The sequence below is a fragment of the Colletotrichum truncatum genome (assembly GCF_014235925.2).
Source record: "Colletotrichum truncatum strain CMES1059 chromosome Unknown Contig_0001, whole genome shotgun sequence".
In the NCBI taxonomy this organism is placed as follows: domain Eukaryota; kingdom Fungi; phylum Ascomycota; class Sordariomycetes; order Glomerellales; family Glomerellaceae; genus Colletotrichum; species Colletotrichum truncatum.
The window spans coordinates 6,108,084-6,126,429 of NW_027222398.1; the positions used below are offsets into that span (position 1 = coordinate 6,108,084).

Sequence of the window (18,346 nt, forward strand, 5' to 3'; positions counted from 1 at the left end):
TACCTTCCTACGTTATGTGGGAAACTTGGGTCTCCCCTTCTTTTTTCGGAGGAGTCCACAATGGAAGTAACTAAACAGCCTCACGGTTTGTTAAAATATTGGTTTTAAAAACTGGGAACCTTGAAAATATCCCGGCGGAACTACATTTCCCCCCCACCCATCGCCAACTTCACTTTTTGTAGGCCTCTTTTCCATCTTTGGGGGGTGGATTCTCTCCTTCTCTGGAAAATAAAACACATTGTGTGTACGTGTGTGTGTATGCATGATTTTGGGGGTTTTCCGAGGCTGGGGGCCAAAGTTGAGAATTTCGGGGGGGGGGGGGGGGGGGGCCGCTCAAATCTTTCTTGGAACTACCAATTCTTGACCAACTACTCCAAAATAGCACGGACATGCGATGCGTGCTGGCGACAAGGTCATCCACACCTAACCCCCTTCCAGCCGCACTATAACTCACGCACACACACACGTTGACCGAGAGGGGCCAAGTAAGAGGGAGGAAAGACGACGCGCATATATAGGTGGCAGGGGGGAAGCAATTAACGGGCGATTATGGCAATCCCCCTGCTAAACGGATATGTAGCCTGGGTTTGGGAAAGGGGAAACAAGAAAAGGAAGAAGAACGCAGGACCGATATGCGCCTGCAAGGTGTAATTAATGATGAAAAGCCTATGATTGTTAACTTTACAGCGTCGCGATGAAGACCGACGGGCCTTTAGCCAAAAGGTAATACGGTGGACTGTTCACGTCTCGGGCCCGGTCGGGTACGGAGCACCGAACCGGCTAGTCCCATTTCTTAGGTGTCAGTACGTTGCAAAAGGTCATGGTAGGAGAACGGACAATGCGAATGCGGCACCGAACCGTGACTTGAGTTGACCAGCCGAAACCAAGAATTGACCCTCCAGATGGGCCGAGCTGCAAGTCTTCGGCCACTGCCTGATATTAGATCGGCGTCTGACAAGAGACAATCCATACATCACAAAAGTCACTAGGGCGGGAACGTTTTGTATGATAAAATTGAACAATGTTGGTATCATTGATGTCTACCTAGGCCATTGCCCCCAAATTGTTCGTGGGGGCTCCAGTTCGGCCAGAGCGTTGCTCTCAGTCTTGACGGTGCCACCATTTTTTGGTACATGCCACCACAATCCTCCGTGTGGGTGTGGGTGTGCTTCCGTCCCCCTTGCCGCTTCCTTGGCACCCTTTTACACATTACTCGATCCTTTTGTACACTCAAAGAAATTCGTTCAGTCGTAAACTGTCGCGACAAAAATAAAAATAAAAATAGGTAGAAAGGAGTGTTTGTTGGTGGTTCAACCCAAGTAATCCCGTGATCCCATGTGCCAGCTTGTGGCCGAGGGTCAGTGTGAAACGCCGTGGTCCAGTTCCGGTTCCCGTTGGTGCGCCGTGCATGCAAAGCAAATTCCCCATCCCGATGCAAAATGTTTCGAGCACGAGTCCCTGCCGTGTGTCGGTCTGTTTTTTTGTTGGTTTTTAGTTCTTTTTTTCTTTTCTTGGCTGCGCGGCGACTAGCCGATCTTGATGCTCTTCCTCCTGTTTGCGAGACCACTCAGAATGCGGCTTCTCGTGTTAACTGCCGGTGATACGGGCGATTGGGCAACTGGGGTCGAGGGGGTTTGGGGTTGGGTAGGTTGGGAGTTCTTCTTGGCCGCCCGCATGATGTCGTGATAGCTCAATGTGGACCAGGGGCTGTTGGGGGTCTTGACCGATGGCTCGGGCTCTTCCTTGAGATGGGTGATGTCCGAGTGGGCACTGAGGGGGAGGTTTTGTAGGGAAGGCGAGGACAATCTGTCACGCGAGGAGTTGTTGGCGGCCAGATCCCTCAGCTGGGGGCGGCTGCGCTTCCGCACGATGCTCAGTGTTCTTCTGAAGAGGGCGGAGGTGGGCGTCTTGGGTCTCTCCAAGCGCTCAGGCTCAGGCTGCTGTTGTTGTTGCAGCTCCTCACCAGCCCTCTCCTCGTACGTCTTGGTAGCACAGGGATCGATGCTGAGGAAAGAAGGACGCTCCTTGGGCAGCATGCTGCTAGTGATCATCATGCTGCTGGATCGGGGTGGGTGGGAAATGGGGGAATAGGAAGCGCCACTGGTCGAGGATGTAGACATTCTCCGCAGCGAAGGTTCAGTCGATGACATGACCATGCGGCTAGAGGGTCTGCTCGAGGGTCTGCTTGAAGGCCGGGACTCGATCGATTCGGGGGAGGCAGACCGTCTAGTAGAGGGGAGGTCGATGATGGAGGGCTTTCCGGCAAACACAACAGAGACGACACGAGCGGTGTCCTCGTGGCTCTTCCTCCTGACCGGGGACCCGGCTGACTCTACGCTGTCGGACTCATATTCATAGTCTGAAAACTCGTCGGCAGAAGACGAGGCCTCCTCTTCTGAGGAGAGATAGACCTCTTGGGGTGCTTGTATGGTGGTGGGCTGGTTGGTAATAATCTTGAGAGCCATGCCGTCGAGCAATCTCGAAGCTCTCAGGGAGCTTTTGGCTGGCAGAGCAGGTGCCTGCTTCTGTGGCTGGGTCTTCTTTGGCGAAGGACCCATCATGTCTTCGTAGTATTCGCTGTACATCTTGTCGTTATCGTTCTCGTTAAAGGTGTCGTCGGTGTAAACAGGAGGTTGTGGTGCGTTTGGGAGCGAATCTCTGTACGACGCCCGTTGCGACTGTTGTTGGTCCTTGTGCTCCTGACAACTTGCGGCCACCTCTTTTTGGTTGGAATGTACAGACTCCCTGACGGGTATAGTCTGGGCGGCCAGCGTCATGGTGGGAAGTGACGGTATTCTGTCGGTCCCGTTCGAGATAATCTAAGACTGGGCGGTTTCAGTCTTTGTAGAGCAGCTGGTCCACAGCAGAGAGAAGAAGTCGTTGGGCTGGCAGTTGCGTGTAAGTGACCAGACTCTTCTGCCGAATGTAGAACGCTGTAGGCAAAGACACACTTGGTGTTTCTCTTGAATGAGGAAAAGAAAGAGGAGCAAGAAGAAGCGAGAGCTGGAGAGTGGTAGCAGGAGGGTAGGCGAAGATATTTTAATGGACGAGTCGGTCTGGCTTGTCTTGCATATGGATACCTACAGGCACAGGCAGCTCGAATGGGGGTACGGGGGCTCCATATGTGTAAATAGGATGCAAGGGGACAAGAAGAGCATGGGTGCTGGGACCATTTCTGCACAGATGCTAACTGCAGGCCGCCAGATAGACAGACAGGCCGGACAGACAAGCCAGCAGGAGCATCCCACTTTGCACTCTTTGCTCCTGCACTTTACACACTTCGCACTTGCACCTGGCCCTGGCGCTGGCGTATTTTCCTTTGGGATCCAGTCTTGATCCTGGCTCCCAAATCCCTACCCTAGTCCCGAACCTGGTCCTGTTCTAAAGCGGGTCCTGAAAGGGTACAGGGGCTACAGTGCGATGGCGTTCGACTGACACGGTAAAAGGGGGGGCAGGGGCTGGTGGTCGGTCCCCTCTTGCTCTTTCCACTCTCTTTTCAAGATGAGGAACGTATCCTCTAGCTCACACACTCCCACCCCCCTCCCCCCTCAAGGCCACCTACATCTCTCATTCGTTCTCTCATCTTCCCCGGGGTGCCCGCACTAAGTAAATCAAAAAAGAAATAAAAAAAAACCTTACGTCGTGAGCACAATGACGGCTACCCGTCCACCCCACGACGAACGAGATAGCCATCGACAGACACACCATACACATACCCACACACCACTAATCTATCCACCCATCCACCTCCACCTTCCACCGCTTTGCACACCTCACACAACACCCCTTCATCATGAATGCACAACCTATAGATCCGCACGCTAATTCGTCCTCACTGACTTGCCAGGAGCGCGCCTCCAAGCCCTGGCCACCTTGTGTCGACGGAGCCTGCGATGCTGCAAGTGATTACCATTAAAGTGTGCTGTTTCATGTAAAAGATGGTCACTGGCTGGCTGCCACTCTCTGCAGTGTGGCGTTGAGGTCCAGCTTCGTCTCTAGAGTCAAGACGGTGGACTCTGTTCTCAGCGGGTACCACGTCCATGGGTGATGGCGCTCTTAGCTACGCCCTGCGAGACCATCCAGTCTGCCCACGCGGGGACAAGAGACTGACGAGAGACGAAAACGGCCAAACCCGGAGGTGTGGGAGCGGCATACGCAAACCTCGCGATGGTGTCTTCGCCACGGATTGGAGGGATGAACGAGTGTGGAAAGTTTGTCGGCACTCATCAGCTCGTCATATGGTCTACTCTCCATTAGGCTGTTGCGCCTCGTTTGAAAGCCTTTCGATTGCAGACCCTCTTTTGCTGCTCACTGTGTCATCCGCCCTCGCCGATGCACATCGCCATACCAGGTCTCATAGCCACGATGAGGAACGTTAGAAGTTGGCCGCCAGCTGAGGAGTCCCTCATCATCCACAACGAGCCTCGTTCGTTTTCCCTGCTTGTCGACGTTTCCCAGCGCCAAAGCTCCGCATCTCGCGCTCACAGGAGACCGGGGTGGTTGGTCACACCCACGACTACAGCAGTGAACTCCACACCCACCAGACGAGGCGGTGGCAGGGGTAGGGTACCTGTCCAAGGAGAAAGGGAACGACAAGAACGCAAACGTCTTCGTCGTCAACTGCCACCGCTTGATTGGAACCATATGGTAGGGCCTCCAGACAACTGATTGGCCCCGACGCCCCTTTGCCGTCAACCGCCTTTTGTCGGACCACCAGAAACGGCCATCGGAGCCTAACGCTGCTGGTCTCCTCTATGAGGGTCCTTTCTTCCGCCCGCATGAAAACGTCCATCAGAACTATCTTACGCAACCCGACCGGTGGTTCTGTTTCCGACTGGAACTCAAAGGGAGGAAAAGACGGCTTGACCTAGGGATGAGCGAGACAAAACCCGTCTGTTGGACTTACAGCGGAAACGATCTCGGCTCGTAAACGTTCCTCACCAGCCTGCAGGGTGCCAGCTATCTTCGATGGGGGCCATCTGGGCGAGGCCCTCAGCTCTTGGCAATCCCTAATTCAGCTGCAAGTGCTCGCATGCCAGAAATAACCAGTATCGCGAACCCGTGGTCAGGCCAGAACACTAGGTTATGGCTGCCCAGGCTAGGGCCCAGGGCCACGGTCACACCGATAATGCTTTGTGCTTTGAAGGTACTGGGAACAGGCGGCACGCTTAGATAAGGACAGCAACAGCAAGAGATTATATATCAGACGCAATCAAGATGCAATATGTTCGCCGACATGAAGGGGCCGAGTGGAGGGACACGGGTGTACTTCGTGATAGCTCGACCACGTCGTCCACAGGGAATTGCAGGCGACATACAGATACCTATTCCCGGGACTGGTTTTTTCCCTTTTTTGTCTCTTCAAACGTGACGCTCTCCATTTTACCGCCTTCGCAGCATGAGGTGGTGTACATAGGATTGATCCATCAAGCTTGAGAAGCCGCCCTGGCATACGCATCCGACCAGGTTTCTGGCCGCAATCTGGCCCGGTACCTGCTGCACCGTGCCACGACATCGATGCAAGTGCCAGAGTTGGGAAAGGTAAAAACGTCGTGCTTCACCGGAAAGCAAGAGCATATCGGCATCTCACTGGTCGATAATCTAACAAAGAGTGTTACATTGTAGAAGTGACACCACGATGGGTTAGCGAGAGGGACAACCGGATGCACGAATCACATCGTGATCACCAGATTTTGGCGGGCAGTTCCAATTCTTCTTCTCCGCCATCACCCTAGTACGCCATATCCTTTTTTTTTTTTTTTTCCTCTCTCTTGCCTTGGGTCATTTGGCCCCAGACCGACTTTTGCCTCGTTGTTCCGCCGAGCCACCGCAACTTAATTCGCTCCTCTCCCTTTGCAGGGGACAACAACTGAGCAATAGGAATCCTGAAGAATAAATGTTTCTTTGAAATGTGAAGCATAGCCGGGCAAGGCTTGCCCTTGCATCTATCGCACGCGATGGGAAAGATGTTTCTTTTGCTCCCTGCAGGCGCCTTGCCCACCTAAGAAACAATCTCAAACTCGGCGAGCGAGAATGAGTTTAAGGGTCAGCGTCGCCGCTTTTCTCTGTTTCGTGGAGCGCTTGCCGAGTTCCAGCGACGAGGGTCTTTGGACCATTCACAGCCACGAGAACGGGCAGCCCCCTGTCGTTCGTCTGATGTGCTGCGACAGATTTTGTCAAGACAGGAGGGTGGATGGCCTTCTGCTCGCAACCCAAGTATGTGTGCGCTGAGGCCTGTCACTGGATGAGAGCTGTGATTTAAAGCCTAGGGACGCGCAAACGCACAAACACACAACAAGCCTTCAGAGACGAGACAAGCTTATTAGTCTTTATGGCATAGCCCCAACCCAAACACGCTTGACGTCCCAAGTGCTTCACCGTGCCGCAGCAGAGCCCTGCAACCGCACAGTGATTCGTTTGAAGATTCCTGCGAGCACAGATTGTCGCAGGCATGCGAGACGTGATCCGGACGACGATCGGAGCAAGACATTAGGAGGCAGCACGGCATCCGTTCACGTATGCGCAGCCGTATAGATACAACGCCGCACCGCGTCCGTCTCTGTCCGGAGTGCTTGGCACACAGTGTACGGCATTCAATCGGCAGCATTGTACGAAGTCAGGTTTGCCGCAGAGAAGACGGACGATATGCGACGTGATACGAACTGCAGGGCCCATCAGTAGTGCTTGGCGGGCGAGTTGTCGACAGATCAGCAATCAGGATTCGGAATGAGAGAGGGTCCCTTTTTTCAGTTGCGGCGTATTACTGTCCATATATCGGCCCATGTGCTGTCGGCTACGGAGCATCTGTCCAAGACCAGCCTGACACCGGCAGATGGTAATTTGACGTGGGAACCTTCAGTGGGGGGACTCGAAAGATGCGATGAATACCAGCACCATGGATGCATATCCATTGTTCATCTGTCTGCCTAGCATAGCTCAACAATACCGAACGGGCCATCTCCGAGTGTGGACAACGGTGGATTTCCCGGTTGGCGAGCTCGCTTGCTGAAATCCCTTGCCTCCGAACATTCTTTTCCTTCTATTCCCTTGACATTTCGATCCACGTTAGTCGCCTCGGGTGCCTCCCTTCAGCTCCAACGGTCCGTCAGCCACCCACCCTCTGCCCGTATCTGCCGTTCTCTGGCGTGATGTTTCCACGAAAATACCCGCCAAACAGACTCGTCAGGTTGCATCCTCGGTTTTTTTTTCTTCCCAAGTCCCTCGCAGTGAGACTAGTTGGCCTCTCCAATTGTAGCGCATCCACTAGAAGTGGCTCAAGTGGACATGTCACGGCCGAGATATCCAAGACCATCTTGGCCTCGCAACCCCACAGTCGCATTTTACTGGAGATCACGGACCATGTCCTGCCGCTTGATTCAAGTCAACGTTTCTCAACGAACCACTTAGCGGTCGCTATCACGGCAGCCTCAACATTCCAGCCATACAGGTGCCAGCACGCATGCACAAGTGCCAGATGATGCTAGCCCACTTACAGTATGGCGCTGCTCAACCCTGGCTTCTAAAAATTGATACCCTGGTCCCCATCTTCACATTTTTTCCTCCGGAGAAATCAGGAAGAAGGAATAAAAAGATGGAGAAAGGGAAGAGTCCAAAGCGCGTCGAAGGGACAATCACATTGAGGCTTCCCTTTCAAGGGAGGAAAAGTGGCTTCCTGTGGGCTATCTACTGTATAATACACGGCGCTCCGATCTCACCAAAGCTTCCTTCTGGCCCTCGTGCCAAACGGTACGCGCTTGCGGCGCTCGGCAAGGGAGGTAGTTGTTCGCTGTCAGCGTTTCTGTACTGAGCAGCATATCGACCCCACAGTGACAACGTCCGCCGATCTGCGAGTGTCGTTGCCATTTCCAATCACATTGTCCAAGTACAATGCAGGACTGGGACTGCGGCACTCTCCTCTGCAATGCTTTCTTCTCTAGGGCACGCAACACATGGCTGCCCGGTTTCTGCTGGCATTGCCGTCCATTGATGAGGAACCAGATCTGCCAACCCCTTGATACGACCTCGCGAGCTTTCGGCGAGCCTGGCACCCGAGCACTGGGCTCGGCTGTGTATGATCGACGCGGGATCCGGATAATGATACATTTCCCGCAACGCATGCCCTGGGACCAGAAACATCCGGTTTGCTGGCGATACATTGTTGGTAACCCCTTCCCCGGCTTCCATCCGCCTTCGTGCCCTTCTCGGGATGGGATGCTCCCCATACAGCCTTACGTGGTTTGGTCGTCTCGTGTCGTTACCACCGCCCTACCCGTCTTTAACCATTGGATGAGACCTAGGCGAGTGCTACGGCTTGTATCACAATTTTGACATGTGCTACATGGTATGCCACAAAGTTACCGTTTCAAGGGTTGAGGATGGCAAAAGGGCGTCCAAAGGGTCATTGTTATTGAGCAACAATAACGTGGGCGGCATGCACCTCAGCCGCAAGCCACTTGACTACCGGCTGCTTGGGTATGCACGCATGACACCTCAAACTGGATCGTCACCGGATTATTCCAAGATTCCATCGGGGGCGGCCTCGCACGGCGCCGGTGACAGGCGGTGTGGGGCCGTTGCCCAATAAGACTGACACCCACAGCTCCCTGCCTACCCCACCTCACGATGCCCGATATGTGCGGCTGATATGGGGCAGTGCGAATACCCTAGGAGGATTGTTCGTCGTTGGTGAGCCGATTAGCCTTCCTCGACGTCGTCTGTCCTGTTCGGTTGCTTACATCGCGCATGCATGCAAGGGCTGAAGAGAAAGTAAATGGGGCGTCAGCCATGTTTAGGCTCACACTTGAGGCTATGCCTATGAATGGGTCATTCTTAAACATATCCAGGCAGATGCCAAAACCACATGAACAACGGCTTATGGAAGTAGTGATATTTTATCACCGGTCATATGTCCAGTGTTTCTATTTTGGCAAGGGATTTCAATAGCCTTGCAGCAAGCGCCCTATTGGGAAAATTTAAGGTGGCCGTTTTGCTGTTCTGGGACTCTTTTCGCCTAATAATACCCGCGAGCGTGGCGCAGTTCATCCATTCAGCGGGGTAGGATTGAATACCATGCCTAGAATTCCGGGTTTGTCGAATGTCGACCTGGAATTATTTAGGAATGGATATTTTCGTTCAGCGCAGGCAAACACTCTTCCGGCCTCAATTACGGGTTCTCTCAAGATGAAACGAGTCTTTATCGAATTTTGGAGTAATATTCAATTGCTGGTCCGTAAAGGGAGTGGCATGCGTACACGCCGTACGCGGTCCTTCAGCAGCTGTGGCTGTAGTCAGTTGCCTATTGTTCCTGGCCGTCATACACAGCCTCGAAGGAAACTCGGCGACTGCGCTTATGAACGCAACAGTGCGGCTGTCGGGTGCATCCGCGTAGTCAGACCTGAGAGTGAGGACGGCTGAGCTCCTATTTCAAAAGCCTTATCTTTATTTTGATCTGGCCGAGCTTATATTAGCGGCGAGCAAGGAGTACCCCACGCCACGCCTGGCAAACTGATGGCGTTTGCCTGATATGGGATAGCCTGGGTCGGTTCATGTGCTGTAGTAGCCAAATTATAGCCAACTTGGGGGCGAGGTACGAAAGGATGCCATCGTCAGTTTTCGTGCACTGTCCTGGATGTACCTTGCCTGCTGACAAGCCCGTTGTAGCCAATGTGCGCAGTTCAATAACGGAGTGGCATATGATATCAAGGGTGCCATGGTTCCATGATGGGCGATCGGCAGTCGTAAGGTCCCAAACATCGTTGAGTCGTGATGACATGACTAGATCGACCGACTCCATAACACGAGGAGGCTCGTCAATGTCACGTTCCTCCATCAATAGCATAACGGTTGGGCCTCCTGAGCTTGTTTCGACCCCTTCAAAACCCGTATTGGGCGTCCTTTCAATATCGGTGGTGAAACAGATAGAACACCTGTGATATCTCCAAACTCAACTTAGAACGTTGCACTCGTTGCATACACCTGGATGTCACCACGCGACTCGTAGTCTCGCGGTGGCAAGTACGTGAGTAATGCACTGTTACCCTCCTTAGCAACAACCGCAACCACAGAGATCCAAGTCTGGGTTTATTATCAATTCCAAACCGTTTCTCATTAACACTTTATGAAACGGCAGGTCCCCACTCGGGATCCAACAACGAACGGTGATCGGGGCCAGTGGGGATCCCAGCTTCAGGTTCCTTCTCCGCACCGATACCGTCTCCGCCTCCGCATTACCCCCATCCTCTCGCCGCCCGGCACCACGCGCACCGTGCCCGGCTTATGGTCCCACAAAAGAGACGCATGCGGCAAAAGGAAAGTTCGGAAGGGAGAAAAAAAGGAAATGACATCATCCCTGCACCTCTGCTTCACATTCCCCACCACACGACGACGCCTCTCATCCAATTCAGACGTCACCAAACCAACTCTATCAAGAGTCACTCAGAAGGGAAAGTTGAATGCACGATAAACAAGCTTGGGCTAGCGGTTCATCAGGATTTTTCTCTGGACGGAGTGACAAAGTCTACAGTCGATGTCATGTGCAAAGAAATTTCCCGACTCGGTACCACCGCGTGAATGCATCCTTGGTCGCGTTTTTTTTCCTGTTTATGTCTCGCCGCAATAATCTAACAGCAATTAAATCGGGTGCGAGACAAGACAGAGACACTGCGTTTTGTCAATGGATGCCGCTGGCATAAAAAAAAAATACCCTCACCCCCCCCCCTTAAATGTGTACCTTGCGCGCCTGCCGGTCTTTTTTTCTACTATGGCATTGTCTTTCTCTAGCTCCGTTCTAGATTTCTTCTCTCGCTCTGGGCTAAGGCTAAGGGAAGATGAAGAGCTAATGGGAGATGATGGTCTCGTCGTCGGCCTGCTGCATCGCGGCCCGGTTCCTTGTTCCACTATCCGCTGGGTAGGTGTGTGAAAATGTCGTGTACTTTTGCGACACAGTGCAGCTTTTCAATTTGCAAGAAAAGGGAAAAAGGTGTCCTCTTCCTCTGGTTTGGTCTAGCCCTGAACCTTTTTTTCCCCTGAGATCGACAGTTTGTTCTACAGTTCTAGCGAACGAGAAGACTTGCTGGAAACGTGGGATGGATGGGCGTGAATGAACGGCTGCACCGTGACGTCGCTTATCTCCTCAACTCAGCATCATACCCTTCCCTCCATACCCCGTTTTTAGAACGCGTGTTCTTCAAGGTTCTGGATTTGCTCCTAGGGCCCCGTCAATCAACTCTTTTTTGTTGATCATTTCCCCGACTTCCGCCATGGCTGTCGATATGTTTACGACAGACAAGGCACTCTTGCTGCCTCTGATGGACAAAAAAAAAATCAATGGTTCGGTGCCTTGTTAGCCACGCTCTCTCTAACCGAGCCGAGATGCATGCAGGGTCTCACCAGGGTCGATGAGAGGCTCCGCCAAGAAAGAACAGAAGCGTGGCCCAGCCTGCCTTGCTTTTTCCTTACCAAAGGGAGGATCAGAGGCGTACGCAACGTGGACGTAGCTTTGCATTTACCATGCGTTACTTTCCCCCCCAATTCAACCGCCTTCGACCCTTAAACCCTGTCATGGGTTTGTTGGTTATACAAGACGGCATGCAGCTAAGATGTTTGCCTGCTCCTGCGAGCTAGCAAGCGAGCAAGCAAGCAAGCAAGCAGGCAAGTAAGCAAGTTGCGATGTAAGCTGCCGTTGGTTTGACGACGGCTCGGGATGAGGTCACACAGTACACCACATTCTCTCTCCGTTGTACCGTTCAGTTTTGTCCTTCATGGCATGTGTCGGTTGTCAGGAACAGTTGGGCTCCGTGACGAAACATGTCGAAATGCCTAGCAAGCCGTTCAGTAACCGCTGGGATGTCCCTCCCTCCCCCAAAAAAAATGTCGGGGCCCGAGTTGCGCATCTTGTGCATGTCTCGGTCCGTTACCCCGTGCATCACTGATCCGTAAGCCGAGCTCGACGTAAAGCGAACTACGGGGCATCCCATCTCAATGGTGAAAAGTCGGCCGTCGTTGCTGAGGCAGAATGTTTACATTCATCTTACCTATGAACGAATTAAAAAAACAAAAAGGGCCCCAAGTTTGTGGTTCAGCCTCTAATGCATGCCTCCCGTGGCTTCCGCGCGGCACGCCGCCGCGGTCTCATCGCCATGGCGAAGCTAAGGCAGTCCGAAGAAGAAACGGGGGAGGGAAGAACGGAGAGGAAAAAAAATAATAAATGTTAAAAGCAACGAGGCGTTCGGAGCTCCGCTCGTGCATATCGCTGATGCAAAACATAACACCCGCGTCTCCTTGCACACAAGCTGAGTAGTTGAATTACCTGGGCCCGTGTCTCTCTTATTCTGTCTTGGATTCATATGCCGAGTGTGAACTGTTAATTTTTTTTTTATTTTTCCCCCGTTCGGGCGAATAAGAGAGTTAAAAGTGCTAGATGAGACAACGACGTGCCTAGTGCTCTCTGCACATTCGCAAGCGCATGCCGACGAGGCTCCGGGCCGACCAGTTTTGCTAGCGACATACACCCGCATGCCAATGGTTCCCACAAGACTGCATTTATATTTAACCGTCAGGTTTAGTAGCTGCACGTTGGACGCGAGGGGTTGGGCGAGTTGAGGCCGTGAGAGAACCATATAAGCGTCATACTCATTAGAAAGGTAGTCACATTTGCAGGAAAAGGCGCATTGGATTATGACTTGAAGTTTCTCATCATTGGCATAATTCAAATTAACCCCCAAACTGTTTCAGTCCTACCCGGGACCGGGGTTCTCGTTGGTTTCTGCTTAAATCATGTAGGGCACAGCACATCCCTGGCCCTTCGTAAAGCTTTTACTTCCTTCACCATCGTGACGTACTGTAACCATGACTAGGTTGACTGCTCGCAGTCGCAAACCTGCAACTTCTGCAAGGGATGGGGAAAGAAAAGCAAGTAGATGAGGCTAGGAGCATCACCAAGCTCACGGCAGAGGGGAGAGAATCGATGTGCCACGATGCGATAAGACCGTCGGGAGATTAGCTACGGCTCGGCAACTTGCAAGCTGCTCCCCGGGGACAAATTGCAAACTTTTAGTATTATTTCGGGAACGAGAAAGACAACGCGTGGTTGAGGTTTTCTGGCGGTGAGGTAGTCTCCGTCGTCGTAATATCCGACCCCCGGACCGGACCACATCTAAATAGCTCATCTAGTGAAATGATATGGGAGATTAAATCCAAGAAAGTGCATTGCCCAGCACTGTGCGATGATGCCTAAGGGGAAAACTGCTCGTAGATTCTGTGATGTGCAATGGATATTGCAGGAGCTTCAAGTTGATCATATTTGTTGCTCTCTCTTCAACCTCATGTAAGGATCTCTTCTGCCGGATACCCCGGTTTCTTCCCCTTTTGGTCAACATGCAGTAGTAAATCATATTTTGAAACTACTATTATACCCTTGTTTGCTCTGTTCTGTTCGGCAATTCAGTCGCTTGTAGTTGTGCCCCCGCCCAGAACGAAGTGTTGGTTCCTGGCTAGGGAGTGGGCAATATGACGTGTCATTTCCTCGTGATTCCCAGAAGAGCAAGACTGGGTCAGGTACAAATTATATCGGGACGGTAAATCAAATATGCAACCTCCACCTTGCCATGGATTCATTGTCTCTGCAACTTACGACTCCAGGGCGTATTCTTGGGCTTACGAGTAGCAGGGCTCCTGATGATCTCTACGAAGCAGATGACTCCAAGTACCGCTCTTGAAAGAGTTTTTTGGCTCAAGATACGAACTTCTGCAAGTTGCAGCCTTTAAATTACTAGCTGCGGCTTTGCCATGTCAGCCTTGTTAAGGGGGAGTTGGTGAACACGGTGTAATCGACAGGCATACTTTTGGGTACGACCACAGTCACTGCTGCTTAACAAGACCTATAGACCACACGTATGAATTACGTCAGTGGTTCTAGGCTTTGTTGGAGACAAATTAACTGAGGAATAGATTTGTAGCAGTAAGGGCATCGTCGCGTGACTGTAACTTTCTGCAGCTCCCAGCCTCAGTCATAGAAATAACAGGGACCATTCTTCAATGTTGTAGGGACGCCTGATTTCAAAGTGCTTTACCAGAAAGTCGCTTGAGCAATGCCCGACGATAAATTTATCCTGTAAGTCTAGCTAAATGAACAATTCAAGAAAAGACGGAGATAACCATACAAGTCGTACGGCAGAATTAGAAAGACAAGAAGAAGATGTATTCAAGGGGTATGTCATCTTCGAACCCATCCGAGTTCAGTTTTAGTATTAATCTACGAAATCACCTTAACCAAATCAGAGAACAGGGCTAGGACTTCCACAATATAGACGACGACGCGGAGTTTGAGAGCGGTCGTATAGTGTTCGGATATGCGACGAACAACTCGGCCACATTGTCTGGCATCCCACAGAGCCCAGCTGCCTATGGTTCATGGCCGAAGTGTAGATTATAACTGAAAGATGCAATATCGGCTTTCCCTTCGTTATCGCAAGATTTTGGAGACGTGAGGCAACTCTAGTCCGACAGCTGTGGGCCAAGTTGCCAGTTACTACCGACATTCTGACCTGAGAAAATCGGCACCTGGCTATCACAGTCTACAACATCGATTCTATCCAGCGTTATTACTACACCAGTCACCTGCTAAATTCGTACCCGATATCTGGTGTCGGCAACAGCACTACCCGCCATAATCTCACCACTCCACTCCAGTTCTAGAACACGAGTCTGACTGCTCGCCACATCTGGGATACTAAAGAAGGCTTGTTCACGCCAGCAGCTGAATGCAAGTGATGCCCTCAGCAAGCTCTTCCAGGATTGGAACGGGTCTTGGGCTGCGGAGTGTCCCTAACATTCTTACCGTGGCAGCACTTGGCAACTAGAACTGTAATTGAGGACAAGTTACGCACCAGATGCAGCTGACGAACTTGTCCTACAAAGAAAGACTGCCGCTGGAAATTGAATAGATTCAACTCCCTGACGCTGCATGGACCTAGACAAGGTCTTTCTGTGCACCAGTCTAACCCGCGTTTCTTACCTTGCCGCAGCAATTGAACTGCTTACTACGGAAGACATTGGGAACCAACTTTGTAAGCTATGAGGACCATACCAATAAGAACGACAGTGATGGCGGGCGTCGACAATAAATAGAATGGATGAAAGTCGTTCGAAATTTAGCTACTATAACGAAGACGCCCAGGTCGTCCTAGTTTCCTATCCAATCCGGAAACATCGTAGGTGCAGCCAAATTGCTGCCGAAGAGGAACGCCGCAACGCCCACAGCATTCTATGTATGGCCCGTCAAAACGGCTCAAGAGCCGTTCTCAACCATCTGCCTAGCTGGAAGGTTTCTGACCCTGGAACAAAGCACGGCTTTAGCCCTAGTACATACTTTCAACGGGACAAACGTCTTTCGCCGCTAACGGAATGAACTCCGCCCACCCTGATGTCTTACAAGAAGACATCTTTCCAACTGTGTGTCTTTAGTTGTGGCCGGCTGTAAAATCCTATCAGACACCGCCAGCAAACGGTGCTTTGCAGTTTGTCGTAAACCAGGCAAGGCTTCATTCGCATGCTCCGGAATAGAGACACACATACAACAGTGTCGGGTTTTTGAATAAGACTTGGCGTCAACAGTTTAGAGCAATTGGCTGTACCGGCTACACAAGACTTGTGCCGCATTTCTGTGATAACTTGTTCGGTCTCAATTCGTTAGGTTCGCGGCGCTACATTAACAATGAGTTAAACAAGGTCCACAAACGCAAAAGAGAACAGTTTAGGCCGGCAATTGCATTGCAGATTTCAAAAAAGTATTAGTATCAGTGAGCAACGTCAAACCTCCATCAAAGTGAGGCGACGGCCACTCCATCTATGACACAAGAAACACAAGGAAAATTACAAATGTTCTAAGTTTGTTCCCTTCCCGGGTGGGAGCGAGGTCCTTTGCTGCCCACCCAAGGGTCGTTTTCGTCCCTTTGCAATGATGCCCAACCGACCAAAAGCCAGCCAACCCCTAGTTCGCCAAAGGCACGCAAACATACAAACGTCGTCAGCCTCCCAAGGTTCGTCGTCATACACATCTCAACTGCTGGGCCCGGCTGCTCACCAACAGCCAGGCCCAGCTTTTTTTTTAGTTTCAAAGCGTCCCTCGCCACTCGCGCAGAGACGATGCAGTAATACACAGTTGTGAAAAAGATCCGATGCCGTCGAATGGTCGTTCGTGTCGTGTGCGCAGAGCCGGCAAGCCAACAAGTCAAGAATGATTTTAACTCCCACATCCAAAAATTGTAAGCGACGCAGATTTCAGCGCGGAACTCCCAAGAGGCTCCAACGGTCCCGCATATATACATTCCACACCGTGGATGACATCAAACGATGCCTGGCTTTTTACGCCTTTCGGGATCGGGGAGTAGAAGAGCCGTTGGCCTTGGCTCCGGTAGCCTTGGCGTTGCCGTTGGAGTGGCCAGCGACAGCCTGGGCAACGTTGTGAGGGTCGGGAAGAGGAGCCTGGCTCATGCGGCGGAGCGACTTGCGGGTTTGGGACTTGCCGCCCTTCTTGTAGGTCGCGAGGTAGAAGGAGATGAAGAGGACAAGGTAGGAGCTGAGGATACCGATACCAGCGAAGGCAGCGAACTCCTCACCAGCGCACTTGCCAGCGTTAGGCATCCAGGGCCAGTAGGTCGAGGTGAAGTAGGTGTACGAAGCAAAGTAGACGAAACCTGAGGAAGATGTTAGCTGAACTGCGTTTTTTTGGTGATTTGAGAACAATTTGAAACCTACCAAGATCGATGATGAACTGGATGATCTGGAAACGAGTGACCCACTCCTTCCACCAGATGCGAACACCACGAGCGCTCTGGAAGTAGTACCAGTACATGACAACGTGGACACCGAGGTTCAGGGTAATGGGAACCCACGAGACGGCGGTGGAGCCAATCAGCTGAGTGTAGCAGAGGAGAGCGGTGGCACCGTGGTGGTAGCAGTGAAGGAAAGCTGCATATTTGTTAGCGGGGGAGTTTCACAAAATTGGGATCTCGGCCATGTGCATACTCAAAGGCTTCTTCTTCAGGAACAGGAACACGGTGTCCAGGAGCTCAAGGTACTTGGTCAGGTAGGTCATCTGAAAGGGGAGAAGTTAGTTATCTGAAGCCCAGAAGCACGAATTGGCGCCAAAACACTCACGTAGTAGAGAACAACCAGGGGCTGAGTCCAGCCGCCCTCGGCATCGCAGATGGCATGGAAGATACCCTTGCGGACGACGGTAGGGAGGAGCTGCTCAATGTAGAGAGCCAGGAGAGCAAAGCTGATGACGGTGAGGAAGAGGTTGTGAATCAGGAACAGGCCCTTGAGCTTGTAAGGCTCGCGGTTGCGCATCCATTCGCGGCCGCCGAAGATGATGGCATAATAGATGATGACGAAGATACCGGCGTCCTTGATCGTGGACATGGGAGTGATGCCAGCCTTAAATCTGAACTCGTCCACAGGGTAGCCCACGATGGGAGTCCAGACCTTGTCGAGGAGAGGCCATAGTTCGATGCCAAAGGGGCGGTCGAGGGTAGGGAGAGGCAGCTTCTCGTAGAAGGAGGAGGGAGGTTGGGTCGCCATTTCGACAGTTCTTGATCTTTGAACTCGAAAGAGAAGACAATGGTAGTCGGTGAGAGGATGGCGCACAGTTATTTACTCGCGTACGAGGAGCTGCGACGACAAACTCGGCTATGCCGTGGGTCTCGATGCGGGTTGCCCTATGGACTCGGCGCGGAAGACGCGGATCTTAGGCTTGGGGGGAGGAGAGTCAGGTGGTAGGAGTTTTGTCGTCTGTTCAGTAATGCACGCGACGCAGGACTGCAGATGCAAAGCGCGTTAGCAGCGGCAGTTGTCGGCAACCAAAAAAGTGGCAGGAGGAGCCTTTTAAGGAGTGACGAAGAAGGGGCAATGAAATTGAAAAAAGACAATGGCAACACACGCACTCTCTCTCTCTCTCTACCCACCGCGGGACGCCTGGTGAAGTTGAGGATTTGGGGAAACGGTGGACGGGCAGGCAGGACAGGAAAAAGAACGCCACAAGCACGGGAGGAGTTGGTTTATGAGGAAAAGGAAGAGGAGACGGGAGAACCGGCGGCGGGCAGCAATACGGAAAGTTGTTGAGATTGTCAAAAGGGGAAAATTCCTATCGAATAGGTCCAGGTACCCTGTACTTGTCGCGCAGCCCTTTTCGTAGTCTTCATTTGATCGTGCAGCATGTGATTCGCTGCCAGGCCTTAGCTCAGCCAATTAGGGGCCGTTCCTGGGCCTATGCTCATTTTGGGACCTTGTTCGATTTTGATGGTTCCAAGGCACAGCGGTATCATCACGTGACCCAAAGTCTCCAACA

At 52.0% G+C, this 18,346-nt stretch overlaps 2 protein-coding genes across 2 annotated transcripts; both read right to left on the reverse strand.

Moving 5' to 3' along the window:
* Positions 1-1,526: 1,526 nt before the first annotated feature.
* On the reverse strand, positions 1,527-2,777 carry CTRU02_201697 (uncharacterized protein; the record flags this gene model as incomplete). Its single annotated transcript, XM_036729821.1, has 1 exon — positions 1,527-2,777. The coding sequence occupies one exon, from the start codon at positions 2,775-2,777 to the stop codon at positions 1,527-1,529; it is 1,251 nt and encodes a 416-aa protein (XP_036578355.1).
* Positions 2,778-16,362: 13,585 nt separating this feature from the next.
* Positions 16,363-17,580, reverse strand: CTRU02_201698 (Elongation of fatty acids protein 2; the record flags this gene model as incomplete). The annotated part of the gene is made up of 4 exons (XM_036729822.1): positions 16,363-16,694; positions 16,756-16,968; positions 17,026-17,095; positions 17,158-17,580. The coding sequence occupies 4 exons, from the start codon at positions 17,578-17,580 to the stop codon at positions 16,363-16,365; spliced, it is 1,038 nt and encodes a 345-aa protein (XP_036578356.1).
* Positions 17,581-18,346: the final 766 nt, after the last annotated feature.